The 22,135-nt window shown below is 55.3% G+C and overlaps 2 protein-coding genes across 11 annotated transcripts in view; one reads left to right on the top strand and one right to left on the bottom strand.

Moving 5' to 3' along the window:
* Nucleotides 1-17,289, bottom strand: part of ANGPTL2 (angiopoietin like 2) — a 33,635-nt gene extending 16,346 nt beyond the window's left edge. Inside the window, exons 1-2 of the mRNA XM_037036976.1 lie at nucleotides 16,802-17,289; nucleotides 1,880-2,745 (exon numbers count right to left, since the gene is read on the bottom strand). Of these exons, the coding sequence (XP_036892871.1) occupies nucleotides 1,880-2,696 (817 nt within the window). The 5' untranslated portion in view covers nucleotides 2,697-2,745; nucleotides 16,802-17,289. The remainder of the gene's footprint in view (nucleotides 1-1,879; nucleotides 2,746-16,801) is intronic.
* The window catches only part of RALGPS1 (Ral GEF with PH domain and SH3 binding motif 1), a 230,959-nt gene that overhangs the window by 134,067 nt on the left and 74,757 nt on the right, over nucleotides 1-22,135 (top strand). The gene's annotated exons all lie outside the window — the stretch shown is intronic.

Consider the following 22,135-nt stretch of genomic DNA (forward strand, 5'->3'; position numbering starts at 1 on the left):
TAGGACTCTTGTTCCCATTTTACAGAGGAGAAAATGGAGGTTCAGAGTTAAGTAACTTTCTCATGAGCAAACAGCTAACGAGGGTGGAGGCAAACCTGGGTCTTTATTCCTACACTATATATCTGTCAGCTCAGTTGAAGCTCAATAATGTCCTAAAGTTGTTGAGTCAGAAACCAGAGATGCTTAGATGAGAAGAGATCTATTTGTTGTCTAATGAGGTCAACCCGACTCCCAGCAGGATTATTTGGTACACAGAGGGCATGTTCTACTCTCTGGGTATCTACAAAGATTTAGCAGCACACTCTCCTGTCTTTTGGAGCTTCAGACTTAAATAGACATGTGTGCAGCTGAACATGGATCTGTAGCCTGTGGGTCAGCTATACACTGTGGGTCGGCTGTAGACTGTGGGTCGGCTGTAGAATGCCATAGCTAAAAAGGGATAGTTTATTCAGTCTCCTTGTTTTGAGATGAAGAGACCAAGACCAAAGGAGACTTGTAGCTGCCATGTGCTGAAACTTACTGTGGGCCAAGACTGTGCCAGACACATTTTTTTTTTGGCGGTATTGCATTTAATCCTCAAGTAGGCACTATTTTAATCTGCCCCCATGGACAGATGAAGAAACTGAGGCTCTATGGGGTGAAGTGACTTGTCTTTTGTCCCAGAGCTACTCAGTGCGGGGGCCAGAGTCTGAACCCAGGTCAGTCTGCTCCAAAGCATATGCTCTCAACCCACAAACCTGGTCAGGGCGCTCTTCTGCGAGGCGCTGTGGGCGGACACTCTGCCCTGTGCCCCTGTAGACCTGCAAACAGTGTCGCCCTTGCCTTTTGCATAGGTGACCCTCCTGGACTCAGGTGCAGCTCCTCTCTGGAATTAGCAAGAAGCTGCTCTTCCCAGTCATAGTCACATTTCCAGAAGTGTGAAATAAGTATAAAATAGGATAGTTTGAGTAAAAATAGCTTCCTGCTTACACAGGGAAGTGGTACCAAAATCACTGACTTTGAGAAGATACATGGTTGGTTCTTGCAAAGATGGATCCAGTTCTCATATGACAGTCACTTGGAAGGTTCACAGGGCCCTGGATGAATGAGAGACTGAGATTCTGGGAGCCAGGCTTATGCTCTCCCCAGAGTAAGGACCCCCGGAGTCCTAGAGCACAGAGGAGTCAGCCCTGGATTTGAAGTCAGAGCCAGTCTGAGGACCCTCACCCTCAGTCTTCCCCAAGGAGCTACAGGAGGTAGTCGAGCAATGTACGTGAAAGTGCCCAGCACCCGCACCTTGGTCCAGCTTCAGAACTTACCAGCAACTCCATCCCTCTCCCATCATGATATTCTGAGAGTGGCCATATTTTAGTGCAAAACATGTATTCAAGAGTCTGAGGAATCAACACTGAAATTCTAGACAGCAGTAGACTCTAGGAAATGTGTGGGCTTCAGAAAGTAATCCTTCCTATCAGCCCCTACAATGTGTTTCTCATGCTCTTAACATGAACACACTTTTTCCTTTGGCCTGTTGTTTCTTCTGTGGGCATTTACCAAACGCCAGTTCTATGCCAAGCACAGTACAAGAGCTCCCTGGTGAGACAGCCTACTTGCCAACACAGAGCATCTAATGCGGAGCCCAGAAAACTACAGGCTTGGGGTTCTTTCCCGTCAGAAGCCAGAGAGCACTTGCTCTCTTCTGAGACCCCGTTTCCTGGTTCTGCCTTGGAGCACCCACCGGCTCCAGCAGCTTGACCCAGGGGATTGCTAGGGGATTGTGCAAGTCCGTTGGCCAAAATTCAATTTGCTGTGGCTTTTCCCCAACTGGCGGCCACAGCCAAGGGGAGCCTCGTGCCTGGCTCTGGGGCCCAGATGGAGCAGGCTCCCGGAAGGAACTTACCCGATGGCTTGTCTGTGGAGGATGGGAGGTTGGTGAGGGTGGGCATGGTGGGCAGCGGGGGCGGCAGCACCTTCAGGTTCTGGTCACTCTGGATCTCGTTGGTGGAGAACTGATTGATGATGCGGTTGTAGGGGGACGGCTGGTAGACCTGGGGCGGGGTGGCGGGGGGCGGCTGGGGCATGGGTCTGGCCGCGGGCACCCGCTGGCAGTGCTCCTCGAGCTGTGCGATGATCTCCGACTGGTTGTGGGCCAGCGTGGCCAGGTGCTGGTACTTGTGCTCCAGGTCCTTGTACTTGCTTGCCAGCTGCAGCATGTCAGCCGTCTGGTTAAGGATCCGGTTCTCCAGCTGGGAGAGCTCCAGGGCGTTGTCCCGCTTGCGGATGATCTCGTGCAGGAGCTGCATGTAGAGCTGCGTGACCCGCGAGTTCATGTTGCGGCTCTCCTTGCGCAGCAGCTTCACCTCACTCACGATGCCGCCGTCCACCTCCACCAGCTGCTGCAGCGTCTCGATCTGCCGCTTCTGCTTGAGCAGCTCGTTGTTGAGCAGCTCCAGCTCCTGCTTGTGCACGCGGTTCTCCAGCAGCACCTCAGGCTCCTTCGAGTTGACGCAGATGGCACCCGTGACCCGTTGCTGGGGCACAATGAAGGTGTAGGTGCACTTGTCTGGGGAATCGCCTGCCCGCTTGTATCTATTCAGGTAAATGAACTCGCTTGGCGAGCCCTCCTCAGTGCCCTCCAAACCATCCTTCTGGCCAGCAGCAGCTCCCAAGGTAGCCAGCAGTCCCAGCCACCAGCATGTCACACACAGTGGCCTCATGGTCCTTGCAAAATGGTGGTTCTCCTTTGCAAACAGAGCCTATAACAACCTGAAAGTAGACAGAAGGGGACACTCAGTAACGGTCTTATTGCTGCCAGTGGCCTGTGCCATAAATGGGCTCAGCCTTCTCACCAGGCAGATCTTTCCAAACACACAGCTCTAGGAGGCAGCCCTTCTGGAGGAACAGAAGGAGACAGGCAGGCCCCGGCAGAGACAGAAAGGCAAAGGGAGGAGACGGGGCCTCTGCCGCAGGAGGCCGCCACCGCGCTGCTCCTGGAGCCAGCCCCAGTGCCCACAGCCGGAGGCGGTGGCTGGAAGGGGGTGGGCAGAGCAGGGCGTTATCCAGTCTGCCTTCTCCTCGGGCCTATGTCTCCCCACTCTACACATTCATACCCCCAGACTTTCCTTCGTGACCCCAATCGCAGTCTTCGTGAATCGGAATTCTTGGCGATGCCTTCTGCTGGACGCCCCGTTCCTCGAAGGCAGGCTCTGTGGCTGCTACCATTCTGTATTCCCAGGGTGCCACACCAGGCGAGCTTTCAGCAGCATTTGTTGAATGAATTGCTAGATATAGTGTGGAATGTGTTCGCTTTCTAGCGGACAGTGTCAATGAAACGACGTGTCCAGTCCCGTGGCTTCAGTCTGTGTCTTAGTCAAGCTGCAGAGCCCAAAGAGGAACAGACGACTGAGCCCTTAGCAGCTCAAATGTTTGCTGGAGCCACGACTGCACAGTTCTGATCGTCACAACGTGATCGAACCAGGCGGGGCAGAGAATAGACATGTGTCTTTGGAGTTGTTTGAGCTCTATTCTTGGACCATTCATACCTTCCCTAGATATCCCCAGAACATCAGTGGGGTGCCAGGCAGTGTGCCGGCTGCTGCAGTTGCTTCTGCAAGTAGGAGAGAGCCTTCCTCCCCGCCCTCACGGGGCTTCCCCATCATTGCTCGGTCCCCGGGTGCTGTGAGGGGAAGGAGTGTATGCAATGGAAGAGGGTAACAGGGAACTGACCTTATTGAGGGGTCAGGAAAGCTTCCCTGAGAAAATGACCTGTGCTCTGACCCTTGAGGAATGACTTAGGAATTAGTCAGGCCAAGAGGGAGGGGACAGACATGCCCGGTCCCTCCTCTCACCTACTTAAGGACGTTGCTCCAGGACCCCGCCCCCCTCTCTCCCCCGAGGTCACATCTCCCCTCAATCACACTGCTGTCTCTTTCAGCTTGAAGATCACCCTCTCTCAACCTCACACTCCCTTTCCAGCTCCTGTCCCATCTCTCCACTCCCCCTTTTAGCAAAACCCTCCATAGAGTTGCCCGTGCTCAGTCTTTCAGAAAGCCCCTCCTCCTGCTCTCCCTTGAACTTGCTCCTGCCAGGCCTGCTCCCTCCCCCCACGCCAAGTGCTCTAGACGCGATCATCAGTGGCCTCGTTTGCCAGATCAAATGTCCACTTCTTGGTCCTCATTAATGCTTTGCCTCTCAACAGCACTCCCTGCCGGGGCTTCCTTTCCCAAACATCACCCTCTCTGCCCATCTCGACGGCTGCTCCTTCTCAGTCCTCTCCACTGGTTCACCCTCCTCTTTCTGTCCTGGGGGCCCCCAAGCTCAGTCCGCCTTCCTACCATGGTGATCTCCTCCCATCTGGTGGCTTTGATTGCCTGCGTGCCTTGGTAACTCCCACATTTATTTCTCCAACCTAGACCTCACCCTTCAACTCCAGACTCAACTCTCCAACTCCCTCTCCGACATTTCTCTCAGTTCTCTGCTAGGCACCTCCAACTTCACATAACCAGACATGAACTCCTGGCCGTCCCCTACCTTCAACCCAGCCTGCTCATCCCAGTCTCTTGTATGTCGGTAAATGGCAACCCCATTCTTCTGGTTGCTCAGGCCCACAACCTTGAAATCATCCTTTCTTTCTTTCATACCCACCTCTAATTCACCACCAAATGATAACAGCAGTATCCTGGAAATGTCCCTAGAATCCTACTGCTTCTCTCACTTCCCACACACCCTGGTGCAACCCACCTTCACCTCTCGCTGGGACCCAGCTGGTCTCCCTGCTCCTGCACTTGCCCACTGCAGTCCGTTCTCCCAGCAGCCAGAGCGAGAGCGATCCTTTTTAAAAAGTCGCTTTGGGTCACTCTTCAATTCAAGAGCCTCTCGTGGCTGCTCGTCTCAGAGAAGAAGCTCGCTGGTCTCTAAGGGCCCCGTGACCTGGCCCTACTTCCTCCCTGACCTCATCTCTGTCTCCTCTCATCCTTGCTCACAGCGCTCTGGCTGCAAGGTCCTCCTGGGCGTTCCTTATGCACAGCTGTGACTACCAGGGCCTTTGCACCTGCTCTGTCCTGTCTGCAACACGTCCCTCATTGCCTGCTGCCTTGCTTCTCTCAGGTCTTTGCTGAAATATCACCTTCCCAGGGAGGCCCTCTCTGCTTACTTAAGATTGTGATCTCACTGCCTTGCCCCTCCAGTGTTCTCATCACCATTAGACACAGCGTCTCCCTACCCTGCCCCTGTGAATGTAAGCTCCATGAGGGCAGGGGCAGGGCAGGGGCCACTACTCCATTCACAGTGCCCAGTATTTGTGGACTGGAGGAAAAGACATGCCCACCGACAGCTGCAGACGGTGGGAGTGCTGGGGTGGGGGACAGAGCAGGCAGGCCGGGAGTGACTGCTGGGGTGGGGGACACAGAAGGCAGGCCGGGAGTGACTGCTGGGGTGGGGGACACAGCAGGCAGGCCGGGAGTGACTGCTGGGGTGGGGGACACAGCAGGCAGGCCGGGAGTGACTGCTGGGGTGGGGGACAGAGCAGGCAGGCCGGGAGTGACTGCTGGGGTGGGGGACACAGCAGGCAGGCTGGGAGTGACTGCTGGGGTGGGGGACACAGCAGGCAGGCTGGGAGTGACTGCTGGGGTGGGGGGCTGCACAGGAAGCTGTTTATTATATTTACTCATAGCTTTCATAACATCCATCGACTGAGTGTCCTCTAAGTACCTGACCCTGCACTAGGCATTTGCATGTGTTTTCGACTTTACTGAAGTCTCCCAATATATTTCTAAGGTACATACTATTACATTCATTTTATAGACGAGGAAACTGAGACTCAGAGGCTCAATAACTTGCCTAAGGTCACACAGTCCTGGCAACCAGGACTCAGCCCAGGTCCAATGTACTCAAACTTGTAGAGAATTTCTGTAAGTTGCCAACTGACAACAATTGCTAGGAAGCAAAATCTCAGTGAATTGAGAAAACGCTCCGGAGAACAGCAGTTTTGTAGTGTATTTTCTACCATAGAATAAAAGGAGGAGATGTAAGGAGAGTTACATGAAATGTGGGGGTGGTAGATTCAGGGGGAGGGGGAGAGGAGGGGTGTATCTGGGATTGGGCAAAAGGCAAACTAGAGAGACACCTACTTGTTTTACGCTGATGGGTGCAGAGCACTTAATAAACCTTTATGGCACATGGAGATGGTGCGTGGGGGGGGACAAGGTAACAAGCAGGGATTCTGTGGTTTTCTGTCCAGGGATGTGCCTTTGGGGGTCTACAAAAGAATGTCACTCTGACATTTCAAAGGCGAGTCGTCCTAGATGCAAAAAGACAATAGACAGGCTCACTCCAGGTGGAGACTGACCTTTGTCAGGGAAGCTACAGGCCTAGGACGTGCCTACCCACCATCACTCGCTTCTAGTTAGGGGTTTTTGTGTTCCCACCATCCTGTGTGGTCTTGTTGGTCTCTGAGCTTACAGGGCCCACCATGCAGGTGTCCCCCAAGCTTGTCAGGTTTAGCATGTGACCCCTTTTTCACCCCTAAACCTTCAAACCCTTAGTGACTACACAAAAATATACTGAATCTGGTCTCAGTAGTAAAACAAACATTAGCATCACTCCTCTCTGACTACATATGAATTTGTGCTACAATAACCACAGCAGAAGACCTGAAGGTTTTGTCTCCTGGGGCCCCCCTTGGAAGCTTCTCCGGTGGGCAGCCTGGGTCCAGGCCGCACCTGTGACAGCCAGCGGACAGCATGAAGGCCTGTGCTGTCCGGAGTCTCGCTGAGCCGTTCTCAGTGGAGTGACAGAGCCCAAGCACAGTGCCAGTGGCCAACGCGGGCCTTTCAGACAGGGCAGAGAAAGGTGCCTGGGAGCCTCCGGTTTGGGCTGGGCCCCGAGTAGGGCTGCAGTGACGTTGGTGGAAACCAGGCTGCGTTTGTGAGTGTTTGCCTGGTTTCCAACACACTTCAGCTGCTCTCATGCCAGCAGCCACACCCGGCCCAGAACAATGGGGAGGAGCCGCCCTCCTGGCTAGGGTGGGCCTGCCCCTGCCTTCCAGGGCCGCTCACCTGCCTCAGCTGGTGACACACTCCTCTCTGTGCTGGTGCCCATGCCAGTGTGGGCCTCTGCCATGGCCCAGAAACTGCCAGAGGCCCAGGGAGGCAATGGACTCCGGGAAAGGGTTGATTTCCAAACCTTCCCAGGCAGGCCTTAAGACCAGGCAGGGACGCACCGCACTGTTTACCATTGAATTCTGTCCCTCCCCAGTGTGGGCTCCCACGGCTCCCTGGGACCTCAGATCCTGAAGGCTGCGCCTCTTCTGGGAAATGGGGTGTTCCAACCCATCTCGTACACCAGGTCCAGAACATGGAAGGGCTTCTAGAACTGGAGGAGGAATAGCGTGACTGTGGCTGTAGAGCAGGACCAACGGAGCTGGGCCCACAGTGGGGAGGGCTGGCCACATGCAGGCAGTGTTTTCGGCACTTTTACCATGTCCCCGAACCTGTCCCCTCGCCCCAGAGATGGTGCCAGAGTTAGTTAATTGCCCCATTGCCTGGAGGAGGGGCGGCTCTGTCAGCTGGGCTCTGACCTGGGGCTCTGGCGGCCTCACCTCCCAGCCCTGAAGCAGCATGCTGGACGGACTGAGCCCTGGCTGCCTTAGTGTCCCTAGCATGTCACAGGGCACTGGGGGCAGAGTGGGGAGTCAGAGGCGCACAGATGCCACCAGAGCCTGTGCCATCCATACAGAGCGTTTCTTGAGACCGTCAGTTAGAAAGTGAGCAGAACCGCACAGTCTGCCTTTGAGCACATGGCCCTGTGCGTGCACGTCGTCTCTTCGAACTGTCACAACACTCAGCCTGGCAGTCGTGTGCTGTTCCCGGGGGGAGGAAGCAGAAGCTCGAAACGGTGTCTTCCTGCTCAAGGGCACGTTGTGAGTGGTGGGACCTGAGAAGCTGCTGGTTCTGGGTCTCCCCACTACATTTCTGTGGAGTCTGGGACAGGCTCCCCAGTGGGGACAGGCTCCCCACTACATTTCTGGGTTTGGTGGGAATGACTTGGAGCTGCTTGGGTTACAAGAAGGAGGGGAAGGGACAGGCTGCTGTGCTGGGCGCCTCACATTTTTGTTTCAGGCTATCCAGTGAGGTCGTTATGAATGGGGACATGGAAACCCAGACAGGCTAAGTGGCTGTGCCAGGGCCATCTGGCAGCTCAGTCAGCGCCGAGCCAGCCCGGGGCTTGGTCAGCCGAGCATGAGGGAGCTCAGCTCCCTCAGCCTCGGAGCCCTTTATTTTGCTTGAAGATTCCAGTACCACACCCCCTCAGTTTTCTGCTAGTGTGGCAGTTTTTAAAGGGTAGTAATGTATTTGTATACTTTTGCTCTCTTGATATTTGTTCAAGTAATTGCATCCCAAGAGAACTAACCCCCTAGGATTCCAAGCATTTCAGACCTAGGGAAGAACCCAATTCCAATCAAAGCCACGCTCCTCAGTTTCTTCCTGTGACCAACAAAGAAAAGCAAATCCGACTATTTTCCTTGGCTTTGATGTGAAAATAAAAATGGTTCTCGAAATGGCTTTTCCACATTGTATTGTGAGGAGTTTCCATTATGCACGGGTTTCCCTCCCCGCAAGTGGGGCTGCTGTGCCCGAGCCGCGTGACGGCCTCTGCACATGGCAGCTGGGTGAGGGGCCACTGGGTGGGAGCCCTTGTTTCTGTGAGACAGAGCTGTGTGTCCTGCCCTGTGGCAGACGCCGCTGGCCTGGGGGACTCTGCTGAGCTCTCGCCCCCGAGGTCAGGCTCAAATACTAAAAACAATAATGCAGCCAGTTACCACCCAAGCACTTGCATGCGGGGTGGCCAAGCAGGTTCACAGTTGTTCGTGTTGAAAACGACGTGCAGGCTGTGGTGGTCACGGCAGCTTTACTAGCTCTGGGTTTCCCATGCTCACAGCTGCAGACCTGCCTTTGCTGGCCCTGCACACGATCTCAGCCCTTCCACGGCCCCTGGGGGGTGCCCTGTGCACTCAGGGCTGCCAGCGTGGTGGCGCAGGCTGTGCGCACGGCAGCTCCGGGGGCACAGCTCCCAGGTCTCTCCTGCATAGTTCTGTGTATTTCTGTTACAGCAATTTTCTAATTCCCACAAAAATGCCTTTAAGGCTAACGGCAGGTGAGTAAACTATTGAGATTCAAAGACTATGAGTCACTTTGCCCAGTCATCAGGCGAAGTGCCACAAAGTGGCAGAGCCTGTAACAGAACCCCGACATACGCTGTGCCGAGTGTACAGAAACCAAAGTACTGAAGTCACGGGCAACCCCAGAGAGGTTGTTCTCTGACCCCGGCCCAGGCATGGGAGAACAGGAGAGCTCTTGAGGGCCCCAGGACTGCTGACCTGGGGAGCCCTCTGAGTTAAATTCAGATCTCAGGGGGTGCTTCTTCCCAGTCTGAAGGGTTCACAGACCTACCCTAACCTCTCCAGCTAGCCCTGCCCCATTGTTCTGTGATCACAGATGGAGGCCAGGGATGAGTCTGGCCCGAGGCACTGCCCGAAGCCTGAGAGGAGGGCTGTGCCAGGCCTACGAGGGAACCTGCAGCTGGCAGCTGGCCCGGGAGTGCCCCGCCGGCCCCTGAGATCTGGTCCCGGGTGGCCCTGGAGTGGAGTGGAGTAGTCTGAGGTGGTGTGACAGGTCTGGGTGCCGAAGGCAGCTGCTCAGCACACACCAGGGCCGACGAGGGACAGTCAGCTCCAGAGTTGGCAGTTTTTCCCACTAAAGCTGGTTGAGATGGATGGCAAGCCAGTGGGGTGGTACCCACACAAATTGGTAGTGCAGGATGTGGGAAGGATCCAGACAAAGGAAAATTCTAGAAGATAAGGTCCTAGGGGGCCCATTTGACCCACAGCATAGACAGAACAGTGGTCACGTGTTTGTCACAGACTGCACTGTGCCTGGCTACACTCCTCTCATTAGCATGTACAGCCCTGTGGGTAGGGGCCGTGAGTCCTAGCTGGCCCAGCTGAGGTGTGCTGTCTTATCACCTTCAAAGGCGCCCTGATTGGGTAACAAAGTGTATGGTCTCTTTACCTGGGAGAAAGTTATTATCTGCATCTTGCAGCAGAGGAAACCCAGGTCCCGAAAGGTCAGGTCACTTGCCTAAGGTCACTTGGAGTAAACATCAGGGCTGCGGTTCAGCTGTCGGCTGCAAGGTCCATGCCCTCACTTCTACCAGGGGTGTCCCCCCAACCAGCATGTCTGGCCAGGGTGCAGATTACTTCCCAGTCACTGTTGACAAAGTGGAAATGGCTCTCAGGCCAGCACAAGGGTGAGTTGTGTTAGATGTTAGAAAGAGCTTCTTGATCATCCAAGTGGTGGGACCCCGAAATGGGCATCCAGGATGAGCAGTGGCGCTCTCACCTCAGAAAACCTGGAGCAGGGACTGTGCATCATTGTCCTAGGTGATTCACCACCAGCCTGGAGGCCAGGGTGGGGACAGCCACACCGCCAACGGCCATCCCTCCCAGCCTGGGCTTTCTGTAAATCATTCCCCACCAGCAGACCTTGTGGGCACCCAGGGAAGCTGGAGCCAGTTCCCAGACCCTGCTAGCTCAGCTCTCATAAGCCCATCAACGAACCGTGTGGCCATCCATCCAGCCTTCCATTGCCCATCTATGTAGCCTCCCCAGCCATTGTGGGCCAGCCTTGTCCCTGGGGGCAGGCACACAGGTGTGAGCCAGAGAAGCAGGCAGTGTAGGATCGGGCAGGTTTGCCTGGAAGAGGGGCTCTGGGGGATTGAGTCTGCCTGATGTGCTGGGCTCTAGTGGTCCTGCCGGTGGGGAGCTGCTAGCTCCAGGGAAGGGCTGAGTCCATAGCGGAGGTGGGCCGTGGTCACACTGTGAGATCACAGGGTGAGCAGGGATGTGGTCAGGCAGTGGGGAGCTGGTTTCCTTCGCCAGGGGGACAGCGATGCTGCTGTTGCTTTTTTGTGGCACATTATCTGGGAGCCATTTTGAGATTCCCCCAAAGCCGGCACGCCGAGCCCTCTGTGCCAGGAGCTCCAGCCAGCAGAGCAGAGGCGGGGAGTCTGCAGAAGCCATTCCAGAGCCCGGCTTCTGAGTTGGCTGCTGTGTTTCCGGCAGGGCCTGATGTGCACTAGAGCCCTGGAACTGGGGAACCTCGAGGAGCAGGAGAAACCCGGGGCTAGATGGACGGTGCTGCCCCTGTGGCTTCCGGGGAAAGCCAGGCCTGGCCTGGAGCTGGTCTGGCCAGGCTGAGCACTGGCACCAGGGCCACCTCGGCCTGTTGGCAGGGGCTTACCCTTTGAGCAATGGGACAAGCACTTTTTGTGCCCACCTCGCTGATCCCCGCAGCTCTGTATAGCAGGGGCTATGCTTGTCCCCAGTTCACGGCTGAGGAAACAGGTAATGGACAAAGTCACTGGCCCAGGGCCACAGACCCACCAAGGCATGCAGCCGGCCTGCAGCCAGGTTCGCTCACTCCAGAGCCAGGCTTCTTACCCGCATGGTCCCGCCAGCCTCCCTGCCTTTGGGCCAGCACAGCTCCATGTCTTTCTAAAACGTAAATCTGGTCTCCTCAGTGTCCTACTTAAAAAAAAAGCCACACACACAGCCTGTCTTGTCACACTTCCCTGCCTCTGCACGCGCCGTTCCTTCTGCCTCAGTGCTTCTCCCGTGTCCTGCCTGCCTTCCTCCTACGCTGGCCTCACAGGGCCACGTCTTTGTGAGGCCACCCGTCTGTCTGCAGTGAGGGCCCCGCCCCTCCAGCCCCTAGGAGCTGCCGTGGCTCCATCACAGCACCTGGGACCCAGCTCATCTACCCCCCCCCCCAACTGTGAGCGTCTTAAAAGCAAGGTCAGGATGGTACCCGTTCTGAGTACCCAACAGCTGGGATGGCACTGGGGTCAGTAAAGAGGAATTCATGGATTTCCTTCATTGGACATACCCCCTGAGCATTTCCCCTTCGGCGGCCACTGCACTGGGGGCTCGAGGAAGAGCAAGAACAAGGAAGGCCCCTGCCCTCCAGGGCCACTGACAGTGGGTGAGACAGAGAGCAGCCATTTGTACTGCAGAGTGATCAGTGTCCTGATAGGACAGTTCAGAGGGCTGCGGTGGCACTTAACCAGCTGGGTGGGGGTTGGGAAGGAGGAGGCGCCCTAAGAGACCTTAGCTGGACAACGGAGAATGGAATGGTGTGGCGGCCAGGCTTGGATCTGAGGCTTGCTTCACTCACTCACTCACTCATTCACTCATTCTCTCACTCATTCACTCATTCTCTCACTCACTCATTCTCTCACTCATTCTCATTCTCTCACTCATTCACTCACTCATTCACTCACTCACTCACTCATTCACTCACTCACTCATTCACTCATTCTCTCACTCATTCACTCATTCTCTCACTCATTCTCATTCTCTCACTCATTCTCTCACTCATTCACTCATTCACTCACTCACTCATTCTCTCACTCATTCACTCATTCTCTCATTCACTCATTCACTCACTCTCTCATTCATTCACTCATTACTTTATTCATTCTCTCACTTACTCATTCACTCACTCCACAGGCACATTTTTCTGCCTGGCCCTCTGTCCGTACTATTGGTTCAGCAGTAACTAAGAGATAGCATCTTTCCTTCAGGAAGATTGGAGCGGGAGCACCTGCAGCAGGAGTCTGGGCGTTCCTGGAGCCGGGCGAGTCCTCAGGCATCTCTTGGAGATAACAGAGTTCTTGTCTTTTCTTAGGGGATCTTGGATCTGCCTTCCTGGAGGGCCTGGGCAGCAGGGGCAGCTGGGGCTCTGGGGCTGCTGGCCCGGGACAGGCTGGTCTCGCCAGAGAATAGACCAAACACAATAGCTCGATTGTAAGAGGCTTGCCTGTGCCCTTCCCCCCACCCCTGCCCCACCCTCACATGTGAATACTTCTGTGATCAGAATGTCTTACAGTGATGTACACATGTAACAGGACATTGTAATGTTTTACAGTGCTTACCATTTTATGATGTTTTACGGCATTACAATGTAATATTTACAGTGTCCCCCCTACAAAGCTGTTATTAAATTAGTCATATGGCTTACAGTCAAAGTAAGAGAATTTGGATTTTGTCATAGAAGCTGCCGTCAGAATGAGGTTCTGATGTGACCTATCACCACAAACTCCAAGCCGCCAGTGGCTGAATAACCCTTCTATTTGGGGTGTTTTATATACATTTACAGAAAAGAAATGCTATTCAATGAATTGATTCATTCTTGAGATTTCCACCGTGTGTGTCCAGGATGGCCGCGGGATAGGGCAGGATGAGCCCAGATCTGGGTTTGCATCCCGGCCTCTTGGCCCACCATGGGAAGACCTGGGCAGAGGTGCTGCATGTACCTCCTAGCCTCAGTTTTCTCCTCTGTAAAGTGGGGCTGCACCGCCCATGCTGCAGGACCCTCTTGGTGCCGAAAGTCTCTATAACCTTCCTGCTGCTGCGTGTCTGTGTGATTACTGGCTTCACCTTCCACCTCCTCCTCCCACTGGGCTTTGGGCACAAGAAACAGAGCCCCTCCCCATCCGCCTGCTGTCCACTAAGATTGTGCGGGATGGAATGAGCTCGGATTAAGAGAGAGGCCAGAGCTGGGGGCAGGGCTGCACTCCGTTACGTTCTAATGTAGCTACCAGGGACCCCTCTCATGGCTTCTGAGGAATCGCTCGGGTGTGGCCCAGTGTAGACCCTGAGGACCCGTGCTCCGACTCAGCAAGCCGCGGAGTCTCCAGGTGCAGGTGCAGGCAGCACAAGGAGGCTCTGCTCCACAGCTGGTGCCCGAGCTCTGTGGTGCCAACGTGGGGGGCAGCGGCGCAGAGCTTCAGGTGTGTGGGTTTCTGGAGTCAGACAGCTGGCCGGGAACCCAGTCCCATCTCTCTCTGGCTGCGTTAGCGCAGGCACGCTGTGGGGCTCTGCCGAGGCTCATCTGTAAGAGGGTGGCAGTAACGCCTGTTCTGTCTCAGAGGCAGACTTCTGTGACAAGCAAGTGATGTGTCCCAGTTGGGTATGCACGTGGTTTACAGATGGCCCATGCAGCGTTCTATAGGACATCAACCCAAACAGATGTGGCTGCTGGGGGCCACGGTGGAGACCCGATGACAAGGTTAGGAAAAAAGTCAAGACACCTTGAACAGGGCACAAGAGTGGGGAAAGGTATGGACTTTGAAGCCAGACTGAGCAGGGGTCAAGTTCTACATAATCCTCAACTGTGTGACCTTGGGCAAGTTACTTACCCTTTCTTAGCCCTAGTCATCTCTAGAATGGGATGCTAAAACCAGCACCTGCCCCCTGGGGTTCTGGTGAGGACGAAATAAGATGATGCCTGTGCCTTCCTTAGCTCAGCGGGCACCTAACACACCATCGTGCGCGGAGCAGCCCCGCCCTGCTCGTGAGCTTGCTGAGCACCACGCAGGGCCCCCCGGGCCATGCACTTCACATGTTTTAGTCTGTTGTGCCTCTATTGACTGATGACTAATCCTGTTTTTGTTTGCCAGCCCTGTGAAGTCAGTCAGGGCCTTTGCTTGGCCAGGCTGCCCAGAGAGCCCAGTGAGCTGCCCTGGTTCCAAGCGGGGGCCTCCGCCACCCCAGGGGCCTTGTGCTGGAGGAGCCAATATTTAACATCAGCTTTCCAAAATGCTTCCAGGAGTTTGGGGAGCCCACTGAGACCTCTGGGGCCGCAGGAGAGAAGTTGCTGTCTTGGGCTAAGATGCACCAGTGTCAGCTGGTGCAAGACCCACCAGACTTGGCCACCATGTGGCCAGACTTAGTGATGGGGTAGGGGGGTGGTTTGGGGCAGGGGTCTTTGCCTCTCCTTGTGCAGCCCCAGGACAACCTGGCCCTGGTCCTCCCATTTTGGGGGCCTCCTGTGGCACAGAGGTAGCCCACTTTCCTCACCTACTGTGGTTCCAGCAGGGAGACCAACAGGCAGACGAGGAGTACCCACACGGGTGTAGGACGCTGTACTGCAGGCTGGTGCTGGGACACCACGTTCCTTTTGTCACCCCCAGTGTGGACTTCCAGGGCCTGGGCATGCTACAGGTTGCCCCAGATGTAAAGCCCTTTCAGGCCTGGTGGACTTTCCCATGCCTTAGCGGTGTGCCAGGAGAGAGTGTGGGTCCCTGCCTCTCCTCTGAGTCTGCGAGTCCATAACAAGCAGTGACTAATATTTTCTGAGGTTTGCCACATACCAGGCACTGGCGCTGAGACCTTCCTGAGCGTGACCATGCACGGCCCTCCTAGAAAGCAGTGGAATGGGGTTCAGAGTGCTGGGTTCAAGTCCTGGGACTGCCACTTACTACCACGTGGCATCAGGCACAATCACTTATCCTCTGTGCCTCAGTTTCCTGCCTGTAAAAGGGTGATGAATAGCAGTGCATAGGTTCCAGAGTGGTCGTGAGGGCTGGTGAGCACCAGGGTCAGGGTACATGCAGTGTAAATGTTAGCTGTTACTAAGAGATGGGCGCTATTGTCATCCCGTTTCACAGAGAAGGAAACTGGGGCTAAGAGGGAAGAGCTAGGGTTCAAGCCCAGCCGTGAGCACCACCTTCCCACACCTCAGTTAAGAAAAGCACACATGGGCCCTGGCTGGTGTAGCTCAGTGGATTGAGCATGGGCCTGCGAACCAGACAATCGCAGTTCGATTCCCAGTCAGGGCACATGCCTGGGTTGCAGGTCAGTTCCCAGCAGGGAATGCACGAGAGGCAACCATACATTGATATTTCTCTCCCTCTCTCCTTCCCTCCCTCTAAAGATAAATAAATAAAAAAATATATTTGAAAAAAAAAAAAAGAAAAGCACACATGGGAGCCCGGGGCCAGCCTCAGAACTGGCATCCTCCGTCCACTTTCCTCGGAGCCCCTACGAAGGGGACCTTTCGCTAAGTGGCCGGCCAGCCTCTGGGGGCCGTTGTAACCCCACAACAGAGGAGCGGCTGACCTGTGACACACATGTCATAGGAGGAGGGGGAGGGGTCAGGGAAGCATTCTGTTTCGAAATGTTATCTAACACCAAGTGCTTTCAAGGGACTCAGAGTGTGGAGCCTGTGCTGTCCCCCGCCCATTGCTGGTCCTCCCATCTCCCGACCACGTCCAGCCTGTGCAAGACCGTGGTGCCTGGTCCACCGTCCCATGTGAGGGGGGACTGGGTGTCCTTGGACACACAGAGAGAGCCAGGGCAGTGCAGGTCTCTGGCTGGCAGGCCCCTTCCAGCACTGCAGCCCCTCGCCACTCGCCTGCCCAGCCCAGGGGGTGGGTACCGGCTGCTCGGCTCCAGGGAACTTTCTGAACAAGGAGTCCCAGCTCCCACAGGACAGGCTTTGCTTTTGCTTTTGCCTGAGTGTCCTCCCTAGCCCGGGTGCAGAGCGCCCCCAAACTTAAAACACCTTCCCAGATATTCAGCTGCCCCTGGCATCTGCGATGCCCAGCCTACCAGCCCCTCGGGCACACACCTACACAGAGCACACACTCACGCACACCCCCAGCCCAGGCTGCCCCAGGAGCTGCTGCCGGCCCCCAAAGGCTCTTTGTCTGTGGAGGAGGAGAGTGGCTGCCTGATGAAGCCTCGGAACTCTAGCCCCTGATCTCATGCCCAGAGCACCCCCCTCTGCCCCAGCATCCACTGGTCCTACCCCAGCTCACACCGTGTTTGGCTCCCAGTGAAAGCAGGAGTGACCCCCTCTACAGTCCAGCTGCACACGCACCCCAGCTGGAGGGGCCAAGATTCTTGAGCACCAAGACATGGGGCCGGCCAGCTGCTGCCTCTTGCCTCCTATCCCTCTGTGCCACCAAGCTAGCTCCTTACCTCTTCCCTCCTGCTTGGCTCCTGGGGCAGCTCCTCACATGCTTCCCTTTGGCCGTCAGCAAAGCAGCCTGTCCATGGCCTCCAGGAGGGGTCCTCGAGTCTCGGGCTTGCCCGGCCACCCAGCAGCCCTGCCTCACTGGCCTCTGCCGGCTCGGCTCCTCCTGCACAGCGGAGCTCCACCGGCCCAGGGCGGGGGCTGGCGGTCCTGTGGGGTTGTTCACAACCTGCCTCCTCTTGGGATGGGAGCTGGCGGCTGCCTCGGGGCCATGCTCTGCAGGTCTGGGCTTGGGCAGCACAGCTCAGGGTTCGGTCCGTCCACAGCTCAGGCTGTCTGCTGCAGCCTCATTTGAACTCCCAACTCCTTTGTGGAGCCTTTACATGCCGCCCGCAGGAGGAAACTGTGAGCGCAGCCTGACCCTGGTTGGCTGCAGGCACTTCTCTCCACCCACCAATGCAAGAGGATCCCCCAGGCCCCAGAATGGCTCTGGGCCTCCCCTCAGCCCCAGACAGAGGCGGGCCGCCCGGTGATGTCACACTAGCTCCGGGCCCCAGCTGGCCTGGCCCCTCCCGCCCCAGCCTGCTTTGGCGGCTTCAGCGGCCCCCTCCTTCCTTGGCACAAGCTGCCTGGCCAGCTCTGCTCCCTGGTCCGCCCGCTCTCCAGAACCCAGGCAGCTCCTGGTTCACTCCGAAAGGCAAACAGCTTCCCCTCTGACTCAGGTAAGGGGTTGAGGTCTGCTCCAGCTGTGCAGGCAACTGTGTGCAAGCCGCAGGGAGCAGGGTCCTCCCCCAGCACTGCCCCATAGAGCCAGGTGGGCAGGCAGGGCAGCCCCCTGCAGATGGCCTTCCTGCGGCCTCCCTCCCACCACTAAACCCCAGGGAAGGGAGCCCAAGGCTGTCTGCACAGACACCAGGAGCATCTGTGCTGTGAAAGAGCAGGAGGCAGCAGCCCAGGGCAGTGGGAACACCACAGCTAGGGGTGAGGGCGGCCCCAGAGGAACACTGTCACTTCCCCCTGTGAGGCCTTGGTTAAGTCACTGATGCAGTCACCCCTCTGGACATCCTGTGAGGTGGGTGGGGAAAGGGTCCAGCACAGGGCATGGCTGCCTCCGTGGGCTGAACTTGGACTTGGGGTCCGGTGGGCCAGCAGTTGCTCTGATCCCAGCCCCCAGCAGGCTCTGCAGGAAGAAATAATGGGTGACCTCAGACTCCTCGGCACAGTCTGTCATCAGGGGGAGCTCGTGAATGCTGGCAGTCAGAGCGAGAGAGGAGGGGTGGGCACCGGGGAGGGAGCCGCAGGCACAGGTGTCTCCCTCGGCCAGGGCCACAGCCACAGGAAACTGTGGTGACCCTTCTTTCCTTAAAAAAAAGGGTGATGATGGTGGTGCGTATGTTTGGGTACAGATTGAGAAAGAAACTTTAAAGGGGTGCTCTCCACCCCTCAGCACGGCGCAGCATGTCCTCGGTCCCTGGGCGGGTGGGTCCATCCTGGTCCTCTCCGCCTAAGGGCCGCCATTTCTGTCTTTGCAGGGAGCGGAGTTCTCTGATGCCTCAGCTTCTTCTTTCTCCGTTTGTCAGTCCCACCCCTTTTCTGAAGGTGTGTCTTGGCCAAAAGACCCCAGTATGTTACAGGTCACGTTAGCCTGATGGCTGGATTGGACAGAAACCCTCGCCACGTCTGTGGCGGGCCCAGTGGGGCTGTGGCTGAGCCATTGGTGGTGGAGCCTCGGCAGGCCGGGGGCTCAAGGTAGGCAGAGGCACGGGGAGGCTGCATTCTTCCTGATCCACACCCTCCACAGCCTGGAGGCCAGTGTGCATCCTTCTTTCCCCCTGTCCTCTCCCTGTCTCTTCTCCCGGCTGTCTGTCTCTCTTATCCAGGATGTGTGGAACCTGCTCTAGGCCAGCGCCAGCAAGGTAAAGTCCCTGTCCTTATAGAGCTCACAGTCAGGAGGGGAGACAGGTGACAGACTGGGTTGCATGAGACATTCTGGGTGCTAAGGGAGCCAGAGCCCTGACTAAGCCTGGGCAGGGCAGTCACGGCGCCCTCCCTGATGAAGTGGTGCTTCAGCTAAAACCTGAGCGTTCGGTAAGGGTTAGCAGGTGGTGAGGTTGGAGCGAGGACGGTGGTCTGGGCAGGGACCATGGTGTGTAAAGACCATGTTGTGGATTCCTTTTTCAGAGAGATGGCCCCAACAATATCTCCTGGTGCATGGTGAGACCTCGACACTCCTCTTGAATCTGGGTGGGTGGGTGACTTGCTTGTAACTGACAGAGTGCAGTGGGGTGGTGTTACTGGGGTTCCAAGGCTGGGTGAGCACAGGCAGCACAGTTCCTGCCTCGTGCACTGGGATGCTCTCCTTTGGAGCCCTGAGCCAGGCCTGAGCTGGAGAAGTCCAGCTACCCAGGAGCTGCCACGCAGAGCCCATCTGACACATAGGTCCTGGCCGACAGCCAGCATTGACCCTGGACATGTGAGGAGAGATGCCTCTCGATGGTCCCAGCCCCTAGCTGTCGAGTTCTCCACAGCTAGAGTCTTCCTGCAGAGGCCTCAGACACCGGGAGCGAAGACAAGCCATCCCACTGGTCCATATCTGAACTCTTCATCACAGAACCCACCAGTCGCAGCATCCTGGTAGGAGAGGCCATTGGCATAACCAGGTCAGGGGCAGGGGCGTTCCTTGGACTTCCCCTCCCTCTGGAACAGGGACAGCTCGAGACCCCCGCAAACAAATTTGTTTTCACAATCAACGTTCCCAGGACCTCATCAAGAGGGGGCAGAGCACAGGTGGCCCTGCTCTGTCCATCTTTGCATGACCCCTGCCCTTTCGGTGGCCTTGGACAGTCGAGTGTGCTGCTGGGGGGTGTGAGCCAGAGAATCAAGCTCTAGTTCTACCACTCGGTAGCTCTGAGCCCCACTCTGCTCACCTATAAAATAGAGAAGGTACAAGGATTTACCTCACAGAGCCGTTGTGAAAAGGAAATAAGATGGGACACGTTAAGGGTAACACGCAATGCCTAGTACCTAGTAAGTGCTCGGTAAATGCTGGCTGCAGTGGCGTGTTGCACCTCCGGGGATGCACATCCCCGCGCACCGGGGCACGTGCAGGTGTGGCCACCGAGAGCGCCTGTTTTGTCGGGCCCAGTGCCCTGGAGTGAGTAACCGTACGTGGCTGACTGGCGGAGGGCGCAGAGCCGTGGCTTACGTCTAACAGGCCTCACTAACGGGGCAATTTTCTGATTCTCTTTCAGACTTTGTGTCCTCATTTTTAAAAAACAAGCGCTAAGACTCCTCAGGGTCGGTGTGAGGATTAAGATAAGGCGCCTGAAGCACTCGGCACCGTGCCAGGCACAGGGTGGGCGTGCTCTTCCCCACCACCCCCCTCCACCCGCTCCCCACGCTTACCCAGAGCATCACAGTCCAGTGCCTACCTTGACTGCTCCTGGGTCTCGGGATCCCTGCTGACCTTCTGTGGGAGCACTGTGCCTATGTTCCCACCAGCCTGACGGACCAAACTGTCAAGTGACTGAAATGTTTAAGGAGGAGAGAATTTTCATTTTTCTTATTAGAGCTTTGGTCAGGATGAAAAATGTCTGATGTTTACATGGCGGCAGCGTACAAAGAACCCTAGTGGTGCCTGACGGTTTGTATAAATGATTCCCTGTGTTCTCAGGTCTTGGCCCTTCCTGACTGTTGCAGTCTCGTCGTCATTGCTGGGAATGCCGGGATGTTGAACTTACTGTGTGTGCGGGGGCAAGTGCATGGGCGCTGTCATTATAAGGGAGCGCTCGGGAGGGGAGGAACAGCATGTCAAGCTTCACATGTCCCAAATTAACTTGTTTTCCTCCTAGAACTTGTTAAATGCCTTTCCATTGCCTTCTGGCCTTCGTTGTTTCCGCGCAAAAGTCAGTTCTCTTCCTTATTGTTGCTTCTGTGCACCTGGAAGGTCATTTCCCCTCTGGCTTCTTTTGAGAGATCTCTGTGTCTTTGATTTTTAGTGGTTTGACTGTGCTCCGAGTGGGTGTGGTTTTCTTGGTGTTTATTCTGTGTAGGCTTCACTGAGCTTCTTAGATCAATGGGTTGATGTTTTTCACTGAATTTGGTCATGTAGGGGGACTTTTTTGCTCAGTATTCCTTCAAATACTTTTTGTGCCCAATTCTTTCTCCCCTCCCCTGGCCTCCCCTTCTGGAATTTCATTTACACACTAGGTGTTGTCCCACTGGTCTCTGTATTTATTTACTTTTATCTTTCTTCACTCTGTTCTTCAGTTTTGATCATTTCTATCACCTATCATCAACTTTGTAGATCTTTTCCCCTACAGAATCTAATCAATCTGCTATTAATTTCATCCAAAATAAGTTTTATGCTAGGTACTTTATTTTTTGTTCCTAGAATTTACCTAGGTTTATTTTTATAGGTCCATTTCTCTTCTGAGATTCTCTATCCATTTGTTTATTCTATCCTTCATTTCCTGAAAATCCTGTGTATATTTATCACAGCCATTTTAAAATCCATGTTTACTAATTCCTACTTCCGGTTCATCAGTGGGTCCGATTTTATTGAGTGTTACTTCTCTTGACTGGGTGTCACACTTTTCTGCTTTTTTTACATCTGTATAGTTTTAATTGTATATTGGGCATTTTGGATGATACATCAAAAAGACTGTATTCGGTTGTCTTCCTCTAAAGAATGCTGTGTTTAATTCTAGCTGGCAGTCCAGTTACTGTCATAGCCACTTGGGGTTGTGGAGGCGTAGGTTTCGGGCTTTATTCAGGGAGGTTTGTTTTGGCTTTGCCCATAGCCCTATGGTGTAACCCTTAGTACTGGGCTTATCTGTAAGGCATGGTTCTTCCAGAATTAAATCAAAAGCCATAAATGTTTGTTCAGCCCCTTTAATTTAGCAGAGCTTGTATCCAGATTCCAGGCAGTTGTTGAACTCTCTGCCCCGCTGCCCCTGCTTTCTTCGGGGAGCTTCCGGGCTTCTTGGAGTCTCTATCTATGCATGTACGACTCAGGGGCTGACTAAGGGTTTGGGGGGCGTTTGTACAGCAACTTTGGAGCTTCCCCTCTACGGTCCCCTCCTATCGGGCATTTCCGTCTTCGTTGTTTGTCCTCTGTGTCTAACCTCCCCGCCTTCTTCCCAGCCAACAGTGTCGCTGCCCTCTGCTTTAGTTCTGTTCTCCCACGTGTCACCATAAACTGGAAAGTACCGTGGCATGCTTCCCACCTTTCAAGGACCACGTCTTCTCCAGTTTCTGTTGCTTTGGGTCGTTTTCAAGGGCTTTGACATCGTTTGTGTATATTGGCCAAATTTGACCGTTGTTGCTGACCAGAGGGT

This window comes from Sturnira hondurensis, unplaced genomic scaffold (assembly GCF_014824575.4).
Source record: "Sturnira hondurensis isolate 20B ecotype Veracruz unplaced genomic scaffold, ASM1482457v3 Scaffold0022908, whole genome shotgun sequence".
Lineage (NCBI taxonomy): Eukaryota > Metazoa > Chordata > Mammalia > Chiroptera > Phyllostomidae > Sturnira > Sturnira hondurensis.